Raw genomic sequence first — 26,309 nt, forward strand, 5'->3', positions numbered from 1 at the left:
TCCCATTCTTGAATAAATGGCTTCTCATTCTCAAGCAGGAAGACCTGATGCTCTTCAATTACCGTAACGAATGATGAAACATCCGTCATGGATACGCCAAGAGCAAATTCATTAACAATAGCTCCGTGTATTAAGCTATAACGAATATTTTAGTTTATACTAAATTTTTCTGATTTCAGATTGCATCTTGAATCGAGAATGAAAATCTTGAAACGAGAATCAACGCATCGAACGAGTCAATGAATCGACATACGCTCTCCGAATCCTTGAAACGTAACAGGCTTTACCTTGTATACTTTCTCCAATGTTAGCAGTCTTGGTAAATCATTGATGCGGTCACCTTTATCGTATTTTAAATCGGAACTCAACCTCACACTCGTCCGTTGATTGTATTTTTTACGCCGAGATGAGAGAGATGAAAATAATGAAGGGGGCAATGGGTTCGTTCGAATCGCGCATTAAAAAAATCGCAAGTTATTATCAAATCGAATTCATTCTTTTTTATTAAAAAAATAATTTACACAATAGAGAAGTAAACCGTGCGCGAATGGTAATGACGATTACAAAAACGCGCACGCAATAAGCACGCGAATATTAAGATCTAGATCGCTAGGTCGTCGTTGTTACTGGCACATAATCCAATCCCGAGGCAAATCCCTCAGTAGGGTCCCTGCGGGTGTCCGTGAGCGTATCCACCCTGACGGTTGTATCCGCCGTTGTATCCCTGCTTGGGTTCCTCGTACGAGATCCTTGGCTTGTACCCCTCCTGGTCAGCCTCGTAGTGTACGATCTGCTTGCGTCCATCGGGAAGAACGACGGTGTAGACTCCCTGAGTGTTATCACCGTCGCGGCTCTCGTGATGTCCGAAGTCATTGCCGGAGGGTTCATCCTTGACTTCGTATTCGAACTCATACTTAGCCGGCGCCTGAAAACAAGATCGAAAAAACCATCATCACTGTCCCAACCACACACCGCACCTCAAACTCACAGATTCGTCATCCTGATGGGCGTATCGGTACCCGGCATTCGCCGGAAGGTAATGGCTCGACGGAGCTGCGTTACTGTGAGACGAGTAGCTGGAAGACGATCCATGACTGCTTGCTGGGATGTAGACGTTGGAAGGCACGCTTATCGAGGACTTGTGGACGCTGTTCTGAGCGGCCGGAAGGTACTGGCTCGACGGGGCGGCCCAACGGGACGCCGAAGAGGATGCTGAATTGGCCCAAGGTGCTGACTGAGAGGATGCAGAGCTGGCCCATGGCGCCGAGGACGAAGGTGAGGCCGGTAGATACTGGTTCGAAGGAGCGACAGCGGGCACTTGGCTCCACTTGTTGGCAGGCAGGTACTGGTTCGAAGGTGCGGACGAGTACCGGCTGGCCGGAAGGTACTGGCTCGAAATGGAGTTAGAGGAGTGTTGGCTTGCCGGAAGGTACTGGTTCGAAATGGAGTTAGAGAAGTGGTGGCTTGCCGGAAGGTACTGGTTCGAGATAGAGCTGGAGGAGTGATGGCTGGCCGGAAGGTATTGGTTTGATATGGGGCTGGCCGGCAGGTACCTGGCCGATGGAGAAGCAGATCCTGGAGGACGATATCCAGCCGGCTCGAGACTGGCCAGAGCGACGGCGGAGAGCGAGAGGAGGATAAAGACCTGGAAGAAGAAAACGGTTAGAAGCTTACGAGACGATCGGACGCCGGACTCGGGCTCTGCTCACCTTCATGTTTGCCTTTGGAGAACACAGGATGGTGTGATGTCTACCATTGGTGGTGCATGGTTTTTATACCGAAAAAACGGCGCCCATATCCCCGCCAAAAACCTGCAAGTACGTTGCGTAACGCACGCGTGCGGCCCGGAGGAGCAAACTGTAACAACGAGATCGCCGAGTGGCAAGGACGGGCGGGCCGGTGGTCCCCACCATTCGTCGAGCCGGAATGGGCCTCACGCGTGCTCAGCTGCCGGGCCCACTTTGAACGTTGAACGATCATTTCACCAAAAGATCTCACTTTCTGCACAAGTTTTAATACACCTTGTCAGCTGCTGTACGGGAGCCGAGCGAACGCTCGGTCATCGCATTTTCCTTCGGATTCTCAGCCGTGCTTGCAAACGCTCTTGATCCGAAGGAGTTGGTACCTATGGTGAATTGTTTTTGAACGTGCGAGACTCTGAACGCGGGCAAATTCGCTTCAATCAAATGTCAGCCGTTTGAACCGAACTCGTGGAACCAGGAATTACCGAGCACTTTGCCGGGTCATCGATGATCTGCTCTTTTCATTGAAAACGAACAACCTTTTGCCTTGAACTTTTTCCCCGTTTTTATATCCTGAATGCTGAATGGGAAAAAACCGCTCGCTGAATTACGTTCTGCAATTTGTTAATCATCGACAATTTCAACCGGATGTTCATTCGTCGCGTGGAAAACACCGGTCGTTGCAACAAACGGTGAACGCCGAGTTTGCAATGACTGATTGAGGCCGGTTTGTTTTTCGTACTCGGTACAAACGCTCCGTAAGCAGAGCGATCGAAACTCTCTGTCTCTGTCGCAACGTTTTCGCAGAGACAATGCTATAATTCGTAGTGTTTAATTCGTTTTTTTTTTGTTTTTTTTTTTGCACGTTTGCTGTTTATTCTTTCACGCAAATACCGCGAAAGCCTACTAAAACTCTTTATTACCCACACCGCTGTTAACCTCCAGTGATGTTAATTGCTGCACCTCTGTCATTATTACAATGTTGCGTTAAGTCTTATCGCATAACTCTCTGCATGGTGAAAATTCAGCTCCTGGCAATGATTCTTTTGCAAATTTCATAACGGATCACAATCAAAAATATGCTGCACCTTCTGTCATTCCGATTTAGCTACTTCAGGATATATGTACCAAGAAAAAAATAGTTTTTTTTTTTCAAATGCTCATCTAGATTCCGGTAGACCATCTCAAATAGAATATCTCTGCCAAATATGAGCTCTTATTATTTTTATTTAGAGATGCCTATTTTATTTTTTACATTTTCCATTTAAATAAGAAGTAGGAAAATTTTGAAAATTTGTTAATTTTTTTTTTCCCGTAAATGGCGTGATTCATATATTATCTAAATACAGATTCTTATTGGAAACTTCACGCTCAATAAAAAAGTACCAAGCTAGAATTTTTCTTACTCCAATGAATTAATAGATATTCAAGATGACTTAATTTTTAAGAGGCGAAACTCTCGTAATCGGTTAGAGATAGGAAAATTCTGTATCAGTGCTATTTTATAGAGCGTAAAATATCCTACAAGAATCTGTATTTAGATAGTTTATAAAGCAAGGTCGTTTACGAGACAAAAAAAATTCAAAAATTGTCCGATTTTTATTACGTGCTACTTAAATGGAAAATGGAAAAAATCAAATATATACCTTCACATATCAATACTAAGAGCTCATATAAGACCAAGATAATTTAATTGCAAATTAGATGCTCTCCTGAAATATTGCTGCGCGTTGAAAAAAATTTTTTATTTTTTTTTAGCACACCCTAAGCTACATGGACTAGTAATTGCGCATTAGATGACACCATCCCCTGAAATAGAATGATGTTGCAAAGAAGCCGAGTGACACGCGTGCATAAGCGATCTTAATGTGGATGAGATCAATCCGCAACTCTATTGCCGATTGAGGCGTTCCTAATTGATCTACTTCTGACAGTTATTGCTTCAGGGATGATGCATGAATCCTTCACTCTTCCAACCATACAAGCACAAGACCATGTAATACAACCATTTGGCACTGGTTCGCCGTTATTGCCGGGGATAATACAATACCAAGTACGCATGCCCATGGACCTGAACTTGCATGCGCCGTTCATCATTTCCGCAAAGTATTTTTCCAAAAATTTCTTGCCGTGACTTTTCGTTTCAGCTGAAAAAGTTTGTCCGTAAGAAGAGTTCCGATATATCAAGTAAAACCAATGAGTCTGGTGACGAAGAAATGTAGAAATATTCACATACGTTGAAACTCGCAGCTGTGTCGATCTGATTCCATGTTACGACGACGCTGCTTTTACTTTGACCGTATAATATCTCGAGCAGCGAGAGCCGGCCAGTAGTAACGATTCTCACAAATCATATTAACTCACGTTCTTACGTGACTACAGACACACGTGTATCCTATTATGTTAGCTTGAAAATCTCAGAGATTATACTCGGTGCGCGCTGCACTGGCGCAACGAACGATCTTATCGCACGATTCCCTTAAGACATCTGCAGCGCGATGAGCGTGTTCGTTGAGGATTTTATACCCTGGCCATTTAAGGTCTACATCAAGGAATCATACGAGGAAATAACTCGGAAATTCAGCTTGGCCGCGTTTAGACATCGGTGAAGGAGAATTTTTTGGTATCAGAAACAGTCGACTCGGCGCTATGAAATACGTACGGAAAACGACGAGCCCTGCTGGACATCTCGACACTCGGACGACGCGTCCAAAGGGAGGAAAACCTGTCGACCTTTCAGATACACTTCGGGCACGGGATATTTCGCATCGTCGAATTTCCACCTTGCAACAAGACCGCATCGATTATCGGAAAACGAGCGACGCTTCCGCATTCGCAAATTTTCGTCGACGAACGCGGAGACGCAACCTCGGCGATGACAAGATGATGAACGCGAAAAAACGGCTCGGATACAGGGTTCGCAGCTCGAAGAACGAGTGAAAATTATTTTCTGAAAATTCTTTTACGCATTTGGAAAGGGAATTTGTTTGAATAATTAAATTCGGAACATTTGAATGGAACGTACAACTATTGATGAGGACGGATTGCGAAACCGTAAAATCCCTGGGAGCTCCGAATGATCGAACATTCGCTGCGGAGCTCTGTAATGCTGTTCGACAGATGGATTTAAAATTAATATATATTCCTGAATTGCGTTGCGGACAATAGAGAAAATATAAATCCATCCGCAAATGTAAAACACCGGGAACAATGAAAACGGGGGCGACTGGGTCGGTCGGGAAATGTATTTTACACTTTTCCCCTCTCGGTCTGTTTCAATTTACTCGATTTTATACGGCAAAACGTTCGTATTTCTCCGCGCTGCGAGCTTATACAGAGAGAATCGCGGCACAGCGGTGACGAACTCCGAGGGCAGTTTATTCGATTGAATAACAACCGTTGTTAATAATTGACATTTGGCGTGAATGCCTGACCACCTGCCCGAATAAATTTGCTTATTGTTAGACAAACCACCGGGCATGTATTTAGAATTTCAATTCCCGACCCTGCCACCAAGCTTTGTTTCACATTTATTTTTTCTTTTTTTGTTTTGTTTTTTTTTTTTTTTTTTTTTTTCTTGACAGAAATCTACGATACTCGTGACTTTTGCAACTTGGATGAATGATCAAATCTTTGGAAATGATCGATCTATCAAAACGCCGCTTACGTAAAAATATCAAACTTGGGCAAATTATCGCGTTATCTAAATTTCGCGGAATCTAACGAGGCATAATTACCGACGTTGAACCAGTTCGAATGAGATAAGAATTCTCTCGCCAGAATTTGACCGCAGCTATAAATAGGAGGGCGAGAAATTCGCTCGAGTTCACACAGAAGCCGCTGGTTGTAACAGGGGCCGGATGAATACTTCTTTTTTTTTTCTTCCTTTCTTTTTTCTCACTCTTTTTATTTATTCCGGGGGTTAAGGGATCAGAGATTTGCGGAGGCTGAGAGGTCAAGAGACTAAGAGGCTGTTGGGCGGTACGTATTATAATATGTGGATGGATTACAGACCGCGGAGGCGAGATCTCTCGATGATCGAGCGCAAAGCCCGGAGCGTAAAATCTCGAGGACGCTGCTCGAGTCGCGATGCCCAAATACATATATAACCGCGGCGGTGATCCTATGCGAATTAAGCTCGGAGGCACGAAATTCCTGCGCTTTCGTACGACCGTGCATTAAATATTAATTATAATTTTTGCCGAAGGTACGCCCGCAAAGTCGGCAACAGCATCCCGGCAAACAGCGCGCTCGAGTTGCGCAAACGTAGATAAGTATCTTTTATACGTAAACGTATAACGACCTCGAACACCGGGATTCACGGCCTTCTTATTCCTCGAGCTCTCGCCCTGAATGACACAGAGAAATTAACACTCCTCTCTCTCTCTCTCTCTCAATCTCTCTCTCTCTCTCTGGTTGACCGTTGTTCTCCGTTATTGGAGATCCGTGCGAAATTTGGGCCAGAATAAAATTCTTTGCTTATTGTACGACGGGATGCGTTATATGGTAAGAGGAAAGAAGTTGATTGATTTTAAATTCGAAGAACTCGTTTATCCTTCGGCTGATCTGCGGATCCTCAGAGAATCGTCCTTCCCACTTAAGGCTGATTTCCAAATCCGGTTCAGTGCGAATTACATCGATCCTGTTGGATGTCTCTCGAACTGCAACGAATGCAGGGATCGAAACGGTGGGAATTAGCCACGTAGCGGTGACAAGATTGCAAAATTTCGAGAAGAAAAAGGCTCGAAGATTGTATAAACGGCCGAGCGTAATCCACCCGTCTGCGTTTTTATTAATTGTTTTGACACGTCACTTACCGACAATGCACACGGTCTCTTAACGTTGCACTGCAATTTGTCACTCGACTCGTACTCCAAGTTACGGGCAATGCATAATGACTCGCGTCAACGCCCACATGCAATTTTTTGTTTCTTCGTTCTTCGTCTATTTCGTTCGACAGTAGTCCAAACGAGACATTGGAATTTCCTACGAATTGAAAAATATAGTTCTTGGTACGAAAGGAAAATTAATTTATCTGTAACCGAAAAGACCTAATATGTCTTAGAATTTTTATTTTTTTTTTTTATTATGTTCACGCGTACCATATTTTCTTATAACTATTGGGGTGATTTAATTTTTGTGAAATGATAAATGGATATTTAGACCCTGGCCCAATAAACAAGCGATTAAATGTTGGAATAACTACACCAAATGATTGCTTGTACCGCTTTTCATTGTGATTTTAAAATGATTTGAACCGTTCAATTTTCTGGTAATTAGAGAGAAGGATGTTGTTTTGTTTTTTTTTCTCAATATGGCGGAACTCTTTCTGTAGGCAAATTCTTCGTCTGATGATCTCGTTTCTCGCCTCACCGACGCTCGTCTAGTAATTAATTACGTCAAAATCCCATCGGCATACACACGCTTAAATCGGACCTTCGGAAATATCTCATTTCAAGGCGTACCCATTAATACCCTTCTAGATTTCCCAAGGATGCGTATCAGCGAAGTTGATCCGTGAATATTAGTACATCGAAATTACTTCGTCAAATTCGATCCGCCGTCTGCCCCTCGTCGATGCAGCCTGTAATACCAAACGCGAACTTCCATCGAGATAAACTGGAACAACTGCAGGCATCTGTCCTCAGGCTAAATCAATTAACGTCAGCCGAAATATCGCGGAGTAGTCACACCAATATTTCAGAATTTCCGGTCAACGATGTGGTCTGCATTTTGCGAAAGACGCTTTTGCTAATTCTACACTGAGAAAAATTTCATTTGTTACAGTAACTAGAAGAATTTGGTAAAACAGGTATCGTTAAAAAAACTGTCTGAATATTTTTGGAATTGCGAAAAACGAGGTACGCCTAACCATTTTGCGCTATCGTCGATCCTTTTTTTGGTAATTGTAACGTAAAATCAGTTTGCGAGGCTTACTCTATTTTTTTAGTTAAACAAGACTTTAACGTCAATATATTGTTGCACAAGCATTAAATTTTCGCAACAGTTGCAAGAAAATACAGCAAAAGTGATCGTAATGAGAAAGAATAGTAACGGATACTAGACTTTCCGGTAACAGCTAGAAAACTAATTTTCATTTTCCACCTAGAACTATATTTTTCGACAGTAAAAAATGAAAATGGTTAAGGACTGAGCGGTAAACGGAACTAAAAATTTCTGTCACAATCAGTGTAGAAGGTTGATTATGCGTCAGCTGAAATTCTGGATTCAGTGTTTCTTCAGCGGATCCTAAAGTCAGTGATATTAGAATGATACTACGGATAATCACTTAAATTCCACTCAATTCCTCGGTGTAATTGTGAAATTTTTCTACATCAGTTTTACCAAAATAACATTCAGTAAATCCACTCTGGTATTACCAAAATACGACTGATAGGTTTTTTTTTTTTTTTCACTTTATTTAATTTCAGTAGATTTCAAGTGTGATTTCAATTATAAGTACGAACTTTGAATTCAGTGTAATTTCAGTGTTATTCTGGTGGTGGATTTGAAAATTTTTATATCAGTGATTTTTCTGTGGAAATATGGTACCGGGTTAAAAAAGTTCTCAACTACACCGTGAAATCTAAGTGTAACTTAAGTTCAATATCAGTGGGACGTGATCCGGGAGTGATCGAAGGAATCAACCATACCAAATTTTATATACACCCCATATTTTCTCGGTATCGATTTTTCGATTCTTTACACGCGATTCACGCCCTAAGATTAAAAATCTCCCGGATAATTTAACGAAGGCGAGTGAGAACGAGGAGATTCAATGGGTTCTCGATTCTACGAGCGTGTCGAATTCACAGCTCTGCACGCGACGCGGCGTATAAAAAACGGAGATGCGATGCGCGTTCGCCGGCGTATCGTGTATCTAGGGCATCCTGTACGCACCTGGCTGGCTTGCATATATGTGGTCTACATATCAGGAGGTAGAGTTACGTCCTTACGACGTAGTTCCATGTTGCGCGATACCAGAGCCACGGATCCGATGGATTCCAGCTCCCGATTCGACGCCTCGATCGCCGTTAATTGTCGATTGTGATCTCGGGACGTCTCGATGACGCCACATGATGGATTTTACACCTCCGTTACCGTAAATTTTTACCCACGGGCTACCGATAGTCAGATTTTTTACTTTACACCGCGATGATGAATCTGCGTTTTTTTTTTTTTTTTTTTACTTTACAGCCGACGATTTTTCATTTCCTCGTTTTTTTTTTCAATCCGTATTCGATCACTGCTTTCTCGGGTGCTTCTCATACCGTCGTAAATCTTAATTTCTACACCGTTAAGGCCAATCATCGCACCTTCGAAAATGACAAAATTGCAAAGAAATCGCGAATCACGGATCGATAGATCGTTTGGAAATTACATACCTACGTACGTGGCTCGAGAAGTAATCATGATGTTCACGCCGCGGTCTGATTGATATACTTAACCGATTTATCGCATGGCATATCTGTTGTATCCGTGTGTGTGTGCGTGTGTGTGTGTGTGTGTGTGTGTGTGTGTGTAGCTCGTAAAGACGGTCTGAGCCTGTCAATTATCGACACTCCGTATCGTACGTGCCAGAAATTAGTATTGCTTCAAATTATCCTATTATTTTTTATTCTCTCATCTACTATCGATCTATTTCTTCGCGCCTCCTGACCCCGTCTAACGCTGATTACTACTTAGGTTGCTGCAAAGGAACACCTTGCAACTTTGATTTATGCACTTTCAGTTTTCTTTCCTTTCAATCAAACAGGTAAAATAATCGTCATTGTTTGAATTATACTAAATTGAGAAATTATGTAAATGCACCATTGTGCCGAATTTTCAACAAAAACATTTCAAAATATTTCAAAGTAAACGAAAACTGTCCAACATTATACGAGTCTGTTACGATTAATTATAAGTTACCGTCTGCGCACGACGGCTGTATCGCACGAAAAAACATGATCGAAATTCCCTGAAAACGAAGTTGAAAAGTTGTTCTCGCGATGCAGAGTTAAAAACGGTTGCGAGCAAATAATGCTTGCCGTCTTGAATTGTACTTTCTACCAATTTTATTTCACTTTCCTTGCTTTTTCTCCCTCCCTCCTTTTTTTTTTTTTACTGTTTTTTTTTTCTTGGTTTTTTTTTCGCCCTCAATTATTTGTTTTCCTGCAGGCTAGAAAGAAACCGTGGTTTTCTTCGGGTAAACGTTGCGAGGAATTAGTCGAGGGTTACACAGAGTCAACGGAGGATGGCGAAAAGGGGTTGGGAGGGGGGACTGAGTACCTACGCCTTTACTAAAGTCGAGTGCAAACTTTACACAGTTTGCTTTTCAATTTGTCGGTATTATCCGTTGGAAATGAGCGATTAAAAGTTCATAAGTATGGTCCGGGGTGGCGAAGGGAGCGGAAGACGGGGTGGGACCAAAGTATGGCGGGGCTGGTTGATCGGCAAAAACAAAACGATAACGAAAGTATACCACCGTTGCAGAGAAACTAAAGGCACGGTAATGGGGAAGTTGGTAAACTCTAGAAGTTTTCCTTTTACTTATATGTGCCGATAGCGAGTATATGTATGTATTTATACATATATATATACGTATAGCACATAGAAAGTCGACCGTAGCTATAAACGAAGCTCAATATAAACCCACCGAAATTCCCGCCTTATGCCCTTACCCTAAAAGCATCACTCGTTGAACTTTGCAATTTTCGCAACACTCTGATTATTGGCACGATTTGCGATTTCGTTTCGATTTTTTTTTTTTCTCCCTATCTCTTCTTTTCTTTAGGTATTCGTTTTAGTCCTTTCCTCTCACCGTCTTTCTCTCTCTCTGTCTCTCTCTCCCTTTTTGACGTCTCGCTGTGGTTGTTGATGAAAAAAAACTTCGATCATTCCGCAGGTTGAACAATCGCTCAAAATCGTATACAACCTGCTTGAAAGTTTAGATGGATAAGCCTGCTAATTGTCAGTCGGAACGTGCGCCGCTTCGAGGCGATCGGAGATCCGCTTCCTCAATCACTTTGCGCGCGTTATGATATTGATTCGATCGGTTAGACGGATCCTCAGTAATAGTTACTCGCAAATTATCTTGTCGGTATAACAAGAAGATTGAATGAAAGTCGCCCAACACAATATATCGATTATCTAGCCCGCGGGATTCGCCGGCAACATGTGAGAGTGATACGATTCTGAAGCGCGATCTTTCATTTCATCATCATTCTATATTCAATTATCACAATGACGGTTAATTTGTTGCCCAATTATACCTGCTACCGATCGAAACTAAAAACATATGCGTAACAAACAAGAAAAAAAAGACGAGCCCAAAATTGAATCACATTTCTTACGGAATTGAAACGGACTTTTCTCAATCACCGTAAGGTTCATTTGATGAAAAACAATAGGAGAGAAATTTACAATTGAAGTTCATCAATGTGAGTGGCAAATCTGATTACTATGGAAACTGGAGTCTTCGCAGATCCGTTAATATATTCTTTTTTTTTCTCCTCGACGTTTTTTAGACGCAGGTATTTCCACACCTCGATTTTTGTATGATGGATCAGACCACGCGGAGAGTCTCGTACGGTATTCAGGAGTTTGAGCCAATGCGGTATGAACTAGTTCATCGGGTACGGTGAAAAGTGAAGGTCTCTTAGTCGAGGCAAGGTGATACGATCCGCCCGCGTTGCAGAAGAAGAAACATGGAAGAACTGACCGCGTGTTATTATGTAGTACATACCTCATAGCGATTGTGATAAAAGGAATGAGAAATTGCCGCGACGCGTTAGCGTCAAGCCCCGAATCTCTTCTGCCGACTTGACATCTTCTTTGTCAATATTTCAGCCTCGCCGCGAAGCTGTCCGCACAATACAGAGGAGCGTTCTGCTTTTGGTCCCGGAATCAAGAACACTTCGCAGGCGTTTATGGTGATCGTGGGTGAATGAGAGCGTCTTGTGCAAGTGTATATTCAAATGGACTCGTGCGAGTTTCGTTTTATTGCCACAATCCTGACACGCGTCCCGTATTACGTCCCATTCCAATACGAATCGTTTCATCTCCGGGCTGGAAACAATGTCTCCGTTTCCATCTCACCTTTTTTATTCGCCTTCTTTTTCTTGAGACACGAACGAATTACCCATGCGTATTTTTTCCCGACCTGGTGTTTGTATAATTATTCTGATTAGATAGATCGTATCGCTCGAATCACGTACGTACGAGTCCAAGCAACGTAGAACTTCTGCGGCTTGTTCAAAATGATTATAACGTCGTAGATGTTGACTATTAACCCAGAGACTCGGCATGTGTGTTACAGGTCTACGTTTCAACAGGCCTTTCAAAATCTTCTATGCATGCCTGCCATTATATTAATGGTGATTAGGAGTAGAGGGATTTACAGATTCAGAATTACCGGTAATTGATACATATTCTTAACGAAAATTGCTCGGTTATTATCGTTAAGAAATCACTTGATTTCTGATTCCGATTCCCAGACTCACTGTCATTCCGGTACGTATGAACACGTGCAGCAATTGTACATGTAACTATAACGATTTCAGCAGTTCACAAAAAAGTCAACATCGTCGTCTTTCCTGTATAAACTCGTTAAAAAGACCGATTCGTACTCCTTCCAGTCATCATCCAGCGCTGCTCATCCGAAGCATCAGCTGCCATTCTCCAGGCGCAGATAATAGCGTGTAAGAAAAGCGAATTCTGCTGTATATTCCCTCGGGTAATAAACGTTATACAGCGGGAGTTGCAGATTTCTCGTAACATCTATTTCCCCGTCAATTAATCCCGCAGCTTTCATCCTCGGCTCAGCCACAGTTCAACCCATAGCAACTACACGTACTTTGAACCGTCTGACTTTGAGCGCTGAAGGGATTTAATTATTATTTACACATGCACGACTCGTGCGACGCGTGTTGCATTGAATGCGGTATAAAAATCTGGGTGCGGGTAAAAAATCAGAAGAACCAAAAGCAGAATGGTCAGAATTCCGCACATAAATATATCGAAAAATCACAATCACGAAAGAACAAATTGGTGAATCTTCATTAAGCCAGAAATAGAATAGAATAGAATATAAAAGTGTCGAAATTTGAAGTTATAGAATTTACAATACACAACCATTGAATGCCATTGGCAGAATGAGGCAAATGCGATTGCTCGCAAACACAAATAAATAACAGAGAAGAAATTCTTACTCATACAAATAAATAACATTCGGATTGATCATAAAGTAGAATTTTCATCTATTTGAATTCTTAAATTCGAAGAATCAAGAATCAGAACGGTTAGAACTCCGAGTAGTGATTTCATAGAAGGCTCGGAATATAGAATTGCGGTATATCAGAATCGTCAGAATGAAGAATCGCAATATATCAGAAGAGTCGATAACTCATATCATATTAGAAGCCTAGAAATATAAGTTTATGATAGCAAAAGAATTTGTTTGATTCTGTATATAAAACATTTTACAAGTCAAAATAGATTAGTTGGATAGACTCGGAACGTGAAATTCTGGTGGTAAGCCATCTATGCGGTTACTTTCGGAATTCTGGATATGTGTTTCCGCCGTTTCTAGATCATACAGTTCTAACTTTTATTTTTATAATATTTGAACATTTGAGAATATAAAACTTTCTACAAATTCGTTCTCTGGAATATTGACTCTATACATTATTAAATTCCGCATCTTTGAATTCTTGGATTAACGTTTTCCGAAGTGAGTGGGTTCGGATAATAGAGCCCTCTACTAAATACATTTTAGGTGAACTGCAGCTTTTTATTAAGCATCGTTCGGGACTTAAAATTTCTGATAGTATCTGTTCTCTCACACTTGTTAATCGAGTTTATTAAATTCGGAATTCTGACCATTCTGATTTTCGGTTTTTCTCATCTCTCACCCTCACCCAAAAATCTTTGACTAAATATACAGAATTCAAAAAGCACGGAGCGCTAAATACTGCGGCGCTTACAAAGTCGTATCCAACGCGCCGAAACGGCAGTAAGATAATATTTTATGGGGTTGGGTTGTACACCGTGTTCCCAGAGGCACGATCAAAGGTGAAGATTTCCGTGGAGTTAATTCTATGTTTGCGTAGAGGGTTAAGAGGATTACGTCTCATTCGGCCTGTGGATATTAACCGCGTTACAAACAGACACACAACGATTTTCAACGACGGGAGTAAACGGTGCAGGGTTCGGGGCACGCGCATTGCTTCGATGGACGCGTCGTCCGCACTTTCAGGGTGTTCTGCGGTCACTGATATGAGAACTGGGTAATCCAGCTCCGCATTCCCCGTTCTCGCTAATTGACCAAAATGTACAGCGGTCTTGGCGACCCGGCGACCCAAGTTTCAGAGGATGCGACGCTCTTTCCAACCTCCCCGAAGCCCGTTCTACCCCAAGACACATATCACGCAGCCCAAGGTTATTTAACGAAATTAAATCGCCGGGTCGGACCTGCAATGCTCACTCTCTACGCTCTGCCCAAAATAAGGGACTCTTACGAAATACAAAATTAATTTTACTTACCGGGGGTTCCCGTGGCGACGAAAATTCACCTTTCTCTCCGCTGCAGGGAAACTTGTGTGGAGGCAGAAGAAACGGCGATGAAAATCAGGCTGCAAGCTTTGAGTTGTATTTTTGGATTTATCTGTGAAATTTATCAAGCTACACGCTTCGTATCTGCGACGGTTTCTTCTTACTCGACGTAATCAATCCCAAATCAGCGAGTGTTCGAGAAAACATGAAAATTCAAGAATTCAAGCTTACGATGAATTTTCTGAAATATTTGCCGCGAAAGGAAGAATTCAATTTTCCAGTTGACGTGGCGGGAAGAAGGATCCTTGTATATTTTTGACAGTTCTTTGATTATTTTTGATGTTTTCTTTTTCCACCCTCTAATTATAGAATCTGGAAAGTTTTAAAAGCTCCAAAGAAGCTGGAAAGAAAAACTTTCACGGACGAGGGGGAAAAAGGTCTGATTATGTATTCACTTCGGTAGAGAAAATTTCCGGAAGTCATGGCAAGGCTTTTGCTGCTAGCGCACACTGCATGCCCGTAGGTAAAATAATCCGAAGAAAGAAAGAACAAATAACCCCAAATATTATGGTTAAAAACGTCGTGAATTTCGAACCGACAGATCCATTGACCTAAACGTACGTTGTCGATTACACAGATCCGCAACTCGGCGCATTCAAAAACATAAAATTTACCAAAAACACCCCATGCAACTGAAATCAAATACTGTTTTGCAGACCTGTGTTATTATCTGCGAGCTGAACGAAGGCGTTTAGGTTTCGCCTGGAACTCGAGACTAGCATAAATAGGGCCCGGGATATTGGAATCGGTTTCTCGAAGCCGTAGGCGGTTAATTTGTATCGATCATTACAGAGCGGGATACATCAGCAGGCCGGCGGTTTCGAGTAGGCAGACAGACGTATAACGCACGGGTTCTGACCCTGTCAATTTCTGGTCCAGGCAGAGCTTAGAGACAGATATATGTATTGTACGCGTATGATATACAGTACCGTCCGAGTGGCGTAGCGCTAGGCGTGCGAGAGAATGCGTTACACGTAATACGCCTTGCCCAAATTGCACAACAGCCCGCGCGTATTATGCGGAGCAGCTGGTTACATAAAGCCGCATCACCTCGGGCATCGGTCCGCGGCCGCCTCTCCTCGAGGATGACGCCGATCCTCGCCTCCTGGGGATAAGCGGAACCGGGACCCCGACCTTGCTCGAGTTTGGACGACGCCGAAAATCTGGGCCCAGAAACCGATGGCTGCGACTTATAAGAAGGAGGATCATTTGCCAGGGAACGAGCACTCCTATTCCAAACCTCGGGGTGAACAGTTATACACCGAATATTTGCCGGTCCAGAAATGCAGAAGGTAGGGTCTTCCTGCAGGGTCTCTCAGTGCCTCGAGTAACCGAGAGAGAAATCAAACTCCCTTCGTAAGCAGCGACCCAGTTCTTCTGGTCCCGATATCGCTTACGCCTCCAGCTGCTGCTGCTGGGGTCTGATTTTATCTGATTGCAGAGCTTAGATCATCGGTCAATCCGCGGTCCGCTTATACGCCTCTCGGTTGAAATAATATAATCGCTCCGCGAAGGGCGTAGGCTCTGTTAGTTACTTCGGGTACCATATATCAAAATTCGAGCCCTTTCGTAAGTGTATCACGTGTCGTTTATGGTCTGCACGGTTTGGTAAACACGCCTGTTGATCACCGAACGTCGAATTTCAACAGTATTTATACGTATATACGCGCCTTGAAATAACCACTGGAACCACCGAATGACGCTGCGTTATGAAACCTCGTTGTGATAATAAAGCCATTCGTGTACCGCCCAATCGATTCATCACCGAACCTTTCGCGCGTTCCGTAATTGATTCGTCTTGTAATAAAAGTTTCAACGACAAGGAAAGTGGTCCACCTCGATTTGGAACCGTTCCGCCATTCTGAACTTCGTCGATGGTAAATTCCAAAAAAATTTCTGAAATCATGAACCGATGGCAAGAAACCGTTCGCCAAATTCCGTTCGAATTCAATGGTAACCGTGGAAGCTGCATCGTCTGTTGAAATGCTCAAGCAGCCGCCATTTTGTATTCGGGAGTTCTGGGAGTTCCAAAACACGCAATTGCAAAACTGACTTTACCTCCCATAAACTTGCTCAGAACTAAGAAAACTTTGTTCACTATTCACCCACATAGATTTTCTTCGCCGTTTTGGCAACGCTGGCATCAGCGCAAGCCGGTATTCTACGTGACGATCAGCCAGCACCAAGAAACTACCTAGAACCAGAAATGCGGCAACCAAGCAGCGTCTACCTGCCACCGATGGTAGACGAGATGCAGGACGAATCCATGGGTGAAGACCAAGAAATGACGAACTACTCAGCAATGGAACCGAAAAACGTCTACCTGCCGGCGCCGGAAGGCCGGTATCTTCCGGTATCCAATTCAGCACAGACATCCGGTGATTCGTGGGCTCCGGACACCTCGAAATGGGGAATGGCTTCCTTGAAATGGGGAGAAAACTCGTATTCCATCAGTCCGTCAGCTGCAATGTGGGACTCTAATCAATACGGCAGTCAATCATCCGGCCAGCTGAACCTCCAAGGCTATCAAGAAGGCTACGAAACTACGGTAAGTCGGTTTTCCTATTCGCCAATTGACCCGGCTTCTTCAGTTTCTTCCCTCCATTTTTCAGGAACCGGCAAAGTACCAGTTCGAGTACGCGGTTAAGGACGACGAGTCCGGCAACGACTATCAGCAGAAGGAGGGACGGAATGGCGAACTGACCTGGGGAGTCTACTCTGTCCTCCTGCCGGATGGATGGAAACAGATCGTCGAGTACGAAGCCGACCAGGACGGCTTCAAGCCAAGGATCAGCTACGAGGAGACCAGGCAACGATCTCCCCAAGGTCCCTACTGATTTTCACATGTCTGAACCCTGTCTATGTATAACTCAAGCGGAATAAATAATATACGTGTATATTTTTTCATTACACAAGTGATAATTACTTGGAGTACGTTTTTTATTAGTCCATTCAAACATCTTTATCGTAAATTAATTTCTCTTCTTTCGATTTTTTTTTCGGGTGGCCCCTTCTTTTAAAAGCAAATTAAAACACGAGTCGAGAACAAAATGAATAAGTCAGACGGGGATCAGAGGTGGAAATAACTCTTACAAGCAGCCAGTAATACGCGACGGTAATAATTTTCCTGGCGCCTTGCACACCCGTTGCATCCCGTATGATCGTTATTATATTATGACCTACTGCACATGTAAACATTTTAATTATGAACCACACACACCAGAATGAGAGAACTCGCGCAATTAATTTAGACGCTGGAACAAAGTTTAAAACGAGATATTCTGTTTGTAATTTCGTACAGGGTAATTCTATTCACCAGAGTTTATACGCACGTAACGTACATACATGCATGGTGTATATGCCCCCAGGAAACAATTAACCAACAGGGATGGACGTAAAAGTTTAACGGATTAATCAGCACGCGCAATCAAACTACTGCAAGTTACATTATCATTGTATTTCAACATGCGTCATAGATTATTAAAATATCAGACTGCGCAGTTTGAAATGAATCTAAAGAGACGACCTCGATCAATATCGTCTACGTCAAGCGTACCCTTCCATTCTCTCGGTCGATAAAATCAATCAGGGCTAGCTAGAGCTAACTAGATTTCAATATCTTTTACAGTTGGTAATTTTTCTTCTTGTTATTTTAACTACCGCAACGAAGATTATGACATAAGAATTAACGGTTGGTTATTATATATATTGATCAAACGGTGGATGATAATTATCGTATCGAGTTGCGTATAATATTGTGATATCTGTCGGGTTTAGAAATCGACGATATTTATTTCATTAACACATAGGAAGTCTCAGAAGTATGCATTAATTAATTCAACATTGATAAACCGTGTGACCCCAAATCGCTTGTTGTTATACACATTTTGAAACCTTCGCGCATAAATGCGGTAACCGGCAGTATCGTGATTTCCCTCAACTGGATCGGACATCGTCAAATAGTTCAAGTTCAAACTCTGAGCATACCTCGGATTTTCATTTCCATTATCGATCGTTTCCATCGGTGATGAAAACTAGCATAAAAAAAGAACCAAAGTCCTTTCGCGAAAGAGAAAAATAGTGAAGTGTAGTCGAAATGCGCGTTGTAACGGTTAATGGGAAAAGCGAGAGAACCGCGACCGAATGCAGGACGAGATTTCATAGCTGATCAAGTTTTGAATCCGGTTATCGTGTAGTCCTAAATTTTATTTTCCCACCGCAGTTAGTTCCATAGTAATATTTTCGTGGATTTGAGTCTTTTTTTTTTTTTTATATCACGACCGCAATCCGGTGTTTGAAAATCGTCGAAATCCAGGCGGAAAATACCGCACGACTATCATCGAGCGTACATCCATAATCCGGCAGTGAAAATCCACGCGATAAAAGAATATATATCGACGAACCCCGGGAGAGCTTTGAGGAAAGTATAAATCGGTAAATCACGCGGCCCGTGTCGCAAGGCCATAAAACCCATTGATATACTCACCACTGCCATGAACGCTGGTGTGGGAAAAAAACTGGCCACTGGTATCGCCGCCGTGACCAACAACCACGCGCTGTTCTGTCACTCGGTAAAATTTCGCCAAGAAACTGACCGATCCAATCCGCAAACCCAGGATTTTGGATCCGCTCTGCCCTACGAGGCAATCCCTGGGCCTAAGCCGGTACCACTGATTGGAAATTTTTGGAGATTTCTACCCCTGATTGGTTCGTATCTTCCTCGCAGTTTACAGTGTCCCTGATACGGTCGCAAGCGGTGAATTCTGAAATGAATCAAAAGAACGTTAATAATAGCACTTTAAATGACCTTTAAGATTTCTGCATTCGCACGTTTAAACGTTGGGTCACGTAATTGGATTCTATAGATGCTAATTGATTTTTTTTTTTTTATTTTCAAATTTATTTAAGGGATTTAATCGCAATTTTAATTTTTTGGATAGCAGTACAGCTTGAACTACAACTCTGGGAAACTGTAGGAGAAATGATTCAATAAGAAATTTTATTCCTCTTTCAATTTTCTAAATCTGCATTACTTATATTTTATTTTTATTCTACATTATTCAAAGGTTTTTTTAAAATTATATTTTTCAATATCGATCTCAAATTCAAATTTTTCGCAATTTGAATTTTTGAAATAGCACAATTTGAAGAAAACATACCAAAGGCTCAATTCCACTTTCTTATGCTGAAAAAAACCATTGTTTCCAGACGTAGAACTGGTAACAAAAAAAATAAAATAAAAGTCCAGGTGCAGAAATCTTATGGTTTACGCACTACAACAGTTTTTCGATGGTATCTGCCGTGCCTATTCCTTTTCTCGCGTTTTGGGTATAACCTAAAAGCTCACCTCTCATCGTTCACATTGCATAATTGAAAGTTTCAAACGAGCGTGAATACGCTCGCAGTAAGTATTGTAATAGCTCTTAACTCTTCGGCAACGCAAGATTGTTTAATAATTGACCCGCGCGGCGGTACGGACAGTCCGTCGATTACCACCGGTCGAAGAATCTCAAAGTAGGTACGCTGGTTGAACAGTGAACGTACAAAAGTCGAGCAAACTGAATCGGTGTGGTAATTGCTCGAGTAATTGGTCCTCACTTTTACGACTGGATGGAGTTGGAGCGCCGCTGAAATTTCACAGAAGAACTTAAGCGCTTTACCGCTATTTCCAGTCGACGCTGCATCGACGCATGTGTCTGACCAAGTACCAGCCGAGTCCGTTTTCACTCGCTGCAATCGGTAGCCTCTGAGGAATCTGCCTCCGCAGTACCGATTGCAGAGTTTTCTTCTGACGGTCCCCGATGTCGTTCGATGCATCCGGTAGTAGTTTCAGTGGTCAAGTCACTGTATTTACATATTTGCACTGCACTCGAGTACGTTTGTACCGAGAATCTGTCCCGGGACCTTTGCACCGTCGTATCAGCCGCGGTTCAAGAACCGAAAAAGCGGTACATCTGCACCGGCAAGTTCCCTTGTCCCCGCCTATCAATCTTTACGCAATAACCAGAGATAGCCTCTCGAAAAGGACCACGGGCTGAAACCGAAATCGGATTTTCATTCTCAGTGTCGTTCCACTTTTTACGTATGTGCGATATGATCTGAAAGTGGGTATAGGGGAACGTGGGGCACAAAAGTACCCCGTGAAATATTTTACCACAAAGAAAAAAAAGAAAAAAAACAACAATTGTTTTCTTTAATATTGAGATATTATTAGATCTTGGTTTGATATGCGTTCAATTAAAGTATGCAACATTCTTTTAGGACAAGAATATTTTTTTTTTTTTTTTATTAATGATATTTTAGGCTAATACCGTTTGCTCTAGAATATAAATTGCTTTGATCATACATATTGATAGATAATAATTAATGGTTCATTTAATACAGACAGAATTAAAGGATGCAGTCATTGAACAAAAATATATATATAGAATTTTCATTGCAATCCGTGGTTCCTTCATGCCTAAGATTTCTTTTTTTTTCAATTATGTTCGATATAGATCAAAACATAATCAGGTTTAGCGTTTGATAACTTTTTGAGACTGTGCATGAAGAGTCGCATTGCAGTGTACCCAGTTATCTCGTAATTGCTTGGAATATACATGAAGTGTAATTATCAAGTTCAAAGGATCATCGGCGATAATTGAGCGTGGCTGCTCGATCGTTGTAACACACGTGATACGCGCACAAATTTGTTGACAGAGTGTAAAGTATGTTTATGAAATCAATTTAAGAGATTAGAAGGAAAACATGGTTATTTATACAAGATAGTGTTGGGTGAAAAAGATCGTCGTGAGGCAATAATAATACAGTCACAGATATTTTTAGTGCAGATTACAGTTATTTATGATCATATTTTTTAATGCTTCACTCATTTACAGGTTCGTATCCAAGGGATAATCAGGTGGAGCTGGTGAAAAAATTGAAAAAGCGTTACGGGAAAATAATAAAACTATCATCGTTACCCGGAAGACCGGACATAGTGATCGTCTGCGATCCAAAAGACTTTGAAAAGGTGTGGAGGATAACAACTCGACAATTAACGCTTTGCGTCTTGAAACATTGATGAAAATTTTGCTCTTCAGATTTACAGAACGGAGGGTATCTGGCCGAAGAGAGACGCTATGCCCAGTTATAAATACTACCGAGATCACGTGAGGAATGATTTCTTCGACGGAGTTGGAAGCATGGTGACAGAGTGAGTATTAAATGAGTTCCAGAAATGGAGGTCCGAAGAATTAAATCCCAGACGAGTAGCGAATCCATTGAATTCTTTTCTAAATTTTTACACTCAACAGGCAAGGTAGAGAATGGCACTCGATAAGGAACGTGGCGAACACGCCAATGCTGAATCCAAAAGTGGCGTCTAAGTACATTCAGCCAATCAATGAAGTGGCTTCGGATTTTGTCGAGAGGTGAGCCGCTGTTTGAATTAATAACAACGCACGACGAAGGAGCTTTTGAAGAAAAAGCGGAGAAGCGAAGAATATCGGCTCGAAAGTCCTCCCCTCTTCGCCTCTCTCCTTTTCATTGCTTATATTTTTCCATTCCTGTTACAGAATGACGAGAATCCGCGGAAGAGATGAGATGCTACCGGCAACCTTCAGCAACGAGCTTAATAAATGGGCTCTTGAATGTGAGTCTCGTAGTTTTGGTGCCCCGCACTTAAGTGGGCTGCGAAGCACCGTCGCCCGTCTCATGTACTCGAATCATTATTATTACACCGAAGGGATTTTATTTAATATACCTTCTTTCGTTTTCTCCTCCGCGACATTCAGCCGTGGCTCTTCTGGCGATGGACACTCGTCTCGGATGTCTAGACGACCCGGAATCTCCGGAAAGCAGCGACGCTCATCGTCTCGTAGAGGCTGTGCTAACCATGATGAAGCTCACTTACGACCTCGACGTCAGTCCAAGCCCCATGTCCGCCTTCCGGAGGAAGGAGTTCAATCGTGCTGTTGACGTACAAATCGAGTTCGTATTATAAAATTGCGATAAGGTAAAGGTATATCTTGAGCGTGTTTTGAGTCGGCGAACGCCTACTTCTGATAAGGGTCCCTAGTCGCGATAAAGCACGTTCAATTGCAGCCCCTTCATCAATCTTCATCGCCCTTACCAATTTCCCCGACTATCCCGCGAGGGTGTCCAAATGAAATTTCAGCTAAACGCGTTCGAGTTGGAGGTGTCCTTGTAAAAAGGAAAAGGAAGTGGAAAAGCTGCCCTCGAGTTTCGGGGCATAGAGATTGCGAGGAAGTCAGCAAGCTGCAAAACTTGGCTCATGTTCCGGAATTCTTGCCGCAAGCTTGGATTCTCAAAAGATTTTTTCATCAGGAGCGTGGCGACGTATTTACGCTGGTAGCGTCGCGGATATGTTAGCCGAAGATATATTTAGCCTCTCATCAATCATCTCTCCCTTGACAAGCCGCGGCAAAATTATTAAACGATGTGGATACAGACGGGCTTGGGTATTTCGATAGACTCCGGAGTCCCCGACGGTCTCTTGTACATCAGGCAATTAATTAGTTTTAATCTTCTTAGAAGGCGCGTAGCAGGTACGCGGTATCGCGATTGCGCCCTAAGCTTGCACCAAAGAAAACGACTCGATAATTAACACTTCGGGGCATTAATCGTTCTCAATGTAAATATACGCCTGCGTACATACCTCGAGAGTTGTACGGCTTGGGTTTACTTTCCGTTGGGCCGAATGTTCCGTCCATAATACCATAACGAACGGCAAGTAAACCAATTTTGGAAGTGTAAACTCACGGCCTAATAGGTTCCCGCGTCGTGACTCAAACACCAGACTCCCTTCATTCACTTCAGGCAATGGGTCAAGTTTACATTTCGTCTCAAGTCGAGGGGTTGGCAACACTCGAAATCGCTTTACGGCTGTGCGAGAAGTCGGTTTAAGTAGTCTGAATTCCCTTCAACTTGTGTAGTCTTAAAGTCATCCGATCGGACTGACAGGTTTTCTTTCGCCACCGCAGCATATCCATGAAGTACATCAATCGGTGCGTGGAACGAATAAGCCGAAAGGAGGGCGAGTCATCGGAGACCCAGAGTATTTTGGAACACGTTTTGACCACGAGTAACAAGACCGTCGCCTGTGTTGTGGCTATCGACATGTTGCACGCCGGGATCGACACGGTGATTTTCTTCCACTTCTTTTTTTAACGCGAATGAAAATGTGGAAAGATGGAACGTCGAGGTCTGTCCCGTTTTATGTGTATACCTTAAAATACGCTTTCCCAGACGGCGAGGTCGATGGAAAACGCGCTGGTGCATCTGTCGACGAACAGCAGAGCTCAGAGGTGTCTTCGAGAGGAGCTCAAGCTAGTTCTACCGGAAGTTGACTCTCCGGTAAGCCAGGAGGACGTCCTCAAACTCCCGTATCTGAAAGCTTGCATCAAGGAGAGTATGAGGTGACTCTACTGTATACATATTTAAACGCCGTCAGTGCACACAAACAGGCTTGGTGATTTGAAATTCACGATAGATCCGGAAACTCGATGTCTCTCCACTTGTACACGCTTAAATCACAGATGTCCGTGAAGTCCCAGCTACTGCTCCTCTCGTTCCATGCTTTCAATTGCTCACAGCTTGCTCCAGTCGCTTTTTTACAGTTTCTAGAGCACCCAGAGGAACATAATTTTTCAGAATCACCCCGACAGCAATCGGATCATTGCGAGAGGTTGGCAAAGACGTGGTACTATCGGGTTACCAAATACCAAAGGGAGTAAGTATGCGAAATTATTAATTGTGCCACAGCGTAATCCCCTAATTGCACAATTAGTTTGTAGGCATGAAGATATTCCATGAATAACGGTTCGAAGTTTATGAATATTAAACTAATTCGTACTTCAACGTCGCGAATTTCCACTCGATTTAATCCACGTTATTGCGAAGGAATTTCATATATCAGTAACCGACACCTGACGTCAATCGAGAATTTCAACCGTCGTACACCTGCAATATTCATGCTAAATACTCTTGCCACGGTATCGCGTCATCCTTAATCTGAAGCTTGCTCTCACGCTTCGTTCCGCATTTTGGCATCATTTTTTTTTTTGTTTTGTTTTCGTCTTTCACTCACGTGACAACTTGTGCATCCGTATTGATGTCACCCCGTTATTCGCCCATCGCGTTAGTTTCGCCGTCAAATAAATTTAACTTCTAGCCCCACCAGTAATTCCTCTTCAACGAAATAGTAAACATTTCTCTCTAAGATTGCATGAAAACTTGGTTGACGAAGGTTGTTGAAGAAGCTGATTAAACAAAACAACAAAATCCCGACGGTATTGCCGACTTGATTTAAATTTATTCAAAGTAAATCCACGTGTTCGCTGCAGTCTCATAATTCAACTGGCAAAACATCGCTATTTACGCGAGAGATTCAATTTGGGCGAACCTTGACGTTTGCGTAACACCGAGCGAGAAGTTAATTTATAATTGAGCGGTACAAATCTTTGCCTTAACTAATTGAAACTCGTATACGATATAATAACGGTTACCTTGAATTCTGGTTCTTCGACCCTGTTCGAGGCATGAATATCCGCCAGAAATGATGTATGCCTATGTGCAGTTGTTTTTTTTTTTTTTGTTCTCTCTCTTTCACGATTTGCAATCTGAATCCGGATACCACAGTGTTCAGATTTTCTTAACTAATGACCTAAATTCTTACCTCGCTTCTTGGTCACCCGAATGGAGTTGCAAATTAATTCTGCATCGATTTTGCGCAGACGGTGGTGGCCATGTATCACGTTGAGGCGTCAAATTCGCCGGAGGAATTCCCAGAGCCCCAGAAATACCTGCCTGAGCGATGGCTCAGAGATTCAGAGGAAGCAGGTCGAGGTGACAGGGCGTACGCGCCATCCGCCAGGAACGCTAATCCATTTTCCTTTCTCCCATTTGGATTCGGTCCGAGAGCCTGCATCGGTCAACGCTTTGCAAATTTGGAAATGGAAATTCTACTCGCGAAGGTATACGCGCAGAGCTAACGCGTCCCGAGTCTGGTCTGCATAGCGTATGATTAATCATCTCGATTACCAGATTTTCAGAAGATGGAAGGTGACGTATGACAGAGATCTCCAGTTCCAAAGTAAACTCCTATACGGACCGGCGACACCGCTGACTTTCCGTCTAATTGATGATTGAAAGAAGTTATACACTTCGTTTCGACCGTGTGTACGATGATTTAGTGGATGGAAACTAAATGGCCATTAAAAAAATGTCAAGATTCTGGATTATTAAGTGTTCCTTTTGAGGCTTAATCGGTTCTTTTGCAACTGGCCTTTGTTCACTTTGTACCGATGCAAATATAACCGTGTATGTTGAGTTTGTCCGAAGAATAAACACCAAAGGCCTTTGCCATAAATTGTATAAGAGTTGTTATATTATTCACCCTCACATCACGTGTGCGATAGTTGTAATTTTGCGAGTGACAAACGGGTCGTCAAGGCCTCGCCAAAGCGAATCAAGCACCTGGCCAACCGATCGAGACTACGTTAGCTCACCGGTGAGTTGTTCACGGGCACTGTGTCGAAGGCTGCCAGCTGCGAGGAATTCCCGCAATCTTTGCGGTCGTCTTTGTCGCAGGCAAACGGGAAATGACCGCGAGTTAAAGTAATGAGTAACCTGCAGTCAGTAATTCGCTAGCGGAATTACAGCCGGACACATAGCGGTCGAGTTATTACATTAGAAATGAAAATTGACTGCCTTCGAGTCTCGCCAGTTTACTCGGTGGGCTTAATTGCTGACCCTCTGACCCTTGCTCTTCCAGCTCACGCCTCCCCGGATAACCGGCGCCGTAATGGCATTCGACGGACGGGCGCCTCCAGCAGCATTTACGTTCACCCGACTAATCGGATTTCGTGGTCAACCAGCCTCTAATACCGACGATAAAAGCCACGCTTTCAATGATATACTTGTGTACCTCGAATCTTCATGTTTTAGAAGGTCCCAACATTCTCGTCCCTC

General features: G+C 42.8%; 3 protein-coding genes across 4 annotated transcripts; 2 read left to right on the forward strand and 1 right to left on the reverse strand.

Moving 5' to 3' along the window:
- Nucleotides 1-474: 474 nt before the first annotated feature.
- On the reverse strand, nt 475-1,856 carry LOC124223177 (pro-resilin-like). Its single transcript, XM_046634925.2, has 3 exons — nt 1,710-1,856; nt 989-1,645; nt 475-925 (listed from the first exon to the last, which is right to left on the reverse strand). Exons 1-3 carry the CDS (start codon nt 1,713-1,715, stop codon nt 659-661), a joined length of 930 nt encoding a protein of 309 aa, XP_046490881.1. The 5' UTR covers nt 1,716-1,856; the 3' UTR covers nt 475-658.
- A 13,572-nt stretch (nt 1,857-15,428) lies between these two features.
- Nucleotides 15,429-17,262, forward strand: LOC124222948 (pro-resilin-like). Its single transcript, XM_046634471.2, has 3 exons — nt 15,429-15,628; nt 16,450-16,884; nt 16,949-17,262. The coding sequence occupies exons 1-3, from the start codon at nt 15,620-15,622 to the stop codon at nt 17,171-17,173; spliced, it is 669 nt and encodes a 222-aa protein (XP_046490427.1). The 5' UTR covers nt 15,429-15,619; the 3' UTR covers nt 17,174-17,262.
- Nucleotides 17,263-18,270: 1,008 nt separating this feature from the next.
- On the forward strand, nt 18,271-25,715 carry LOC124222949 (probable cytochrome P450 49a1). Of its 2 annotated transcripts, none has more exons than XM_046634472.2 (11): nt 18,271-19,043; nt 21,215-21,348; nt 21,419-21,531; nt 21,632-21,748; nt 21,893-21,969; nt 22,112-22,307; nt 23,321-23,480; nt 23,586-23,755; nt 23,991-24,069; nt 25,073-25,312; nt 25,383-25,715. In XM_046634472.2, exons 1-11 carry the CDS (start codon nt 18,830-18,832, stop codon nt 25,485-25,487), a joined length of 1,605 nt encoding a protein of 534 aa, XP_046490428.1. In that variant the 5' UTR covers nt 18,271-18,829; the 3' UTR covers nt 25,488-25,715. The 2 variants fall into 2 exon arrangements, with proteins under 2 accessions (XP_046490428.1, XP_046490429.1); XM_046634473.2 differs by lacking the exon at nt 18,271-19,043 and adding an exon at nt 20,113-20,298.
- The last annotated feature ends 594 nt before the right edge of the window (nt 25,716-26,309 follow it).

The sequence above is a fragment of the Neodiprion pinetum genome, chromosome 7, assembly GCF_021155775.2.
Source record: "Neodiprion pinetum isolate iyNeoPine1 chromosome 7, iyNeoPine1.2, whole genome shotgun sequence".
NCBI lineage: Eukaryota > Metazoa > Arthropoda > Insecta > Hymenoptera > Diprionidae > Neodiprion > Neodiprion pinetum.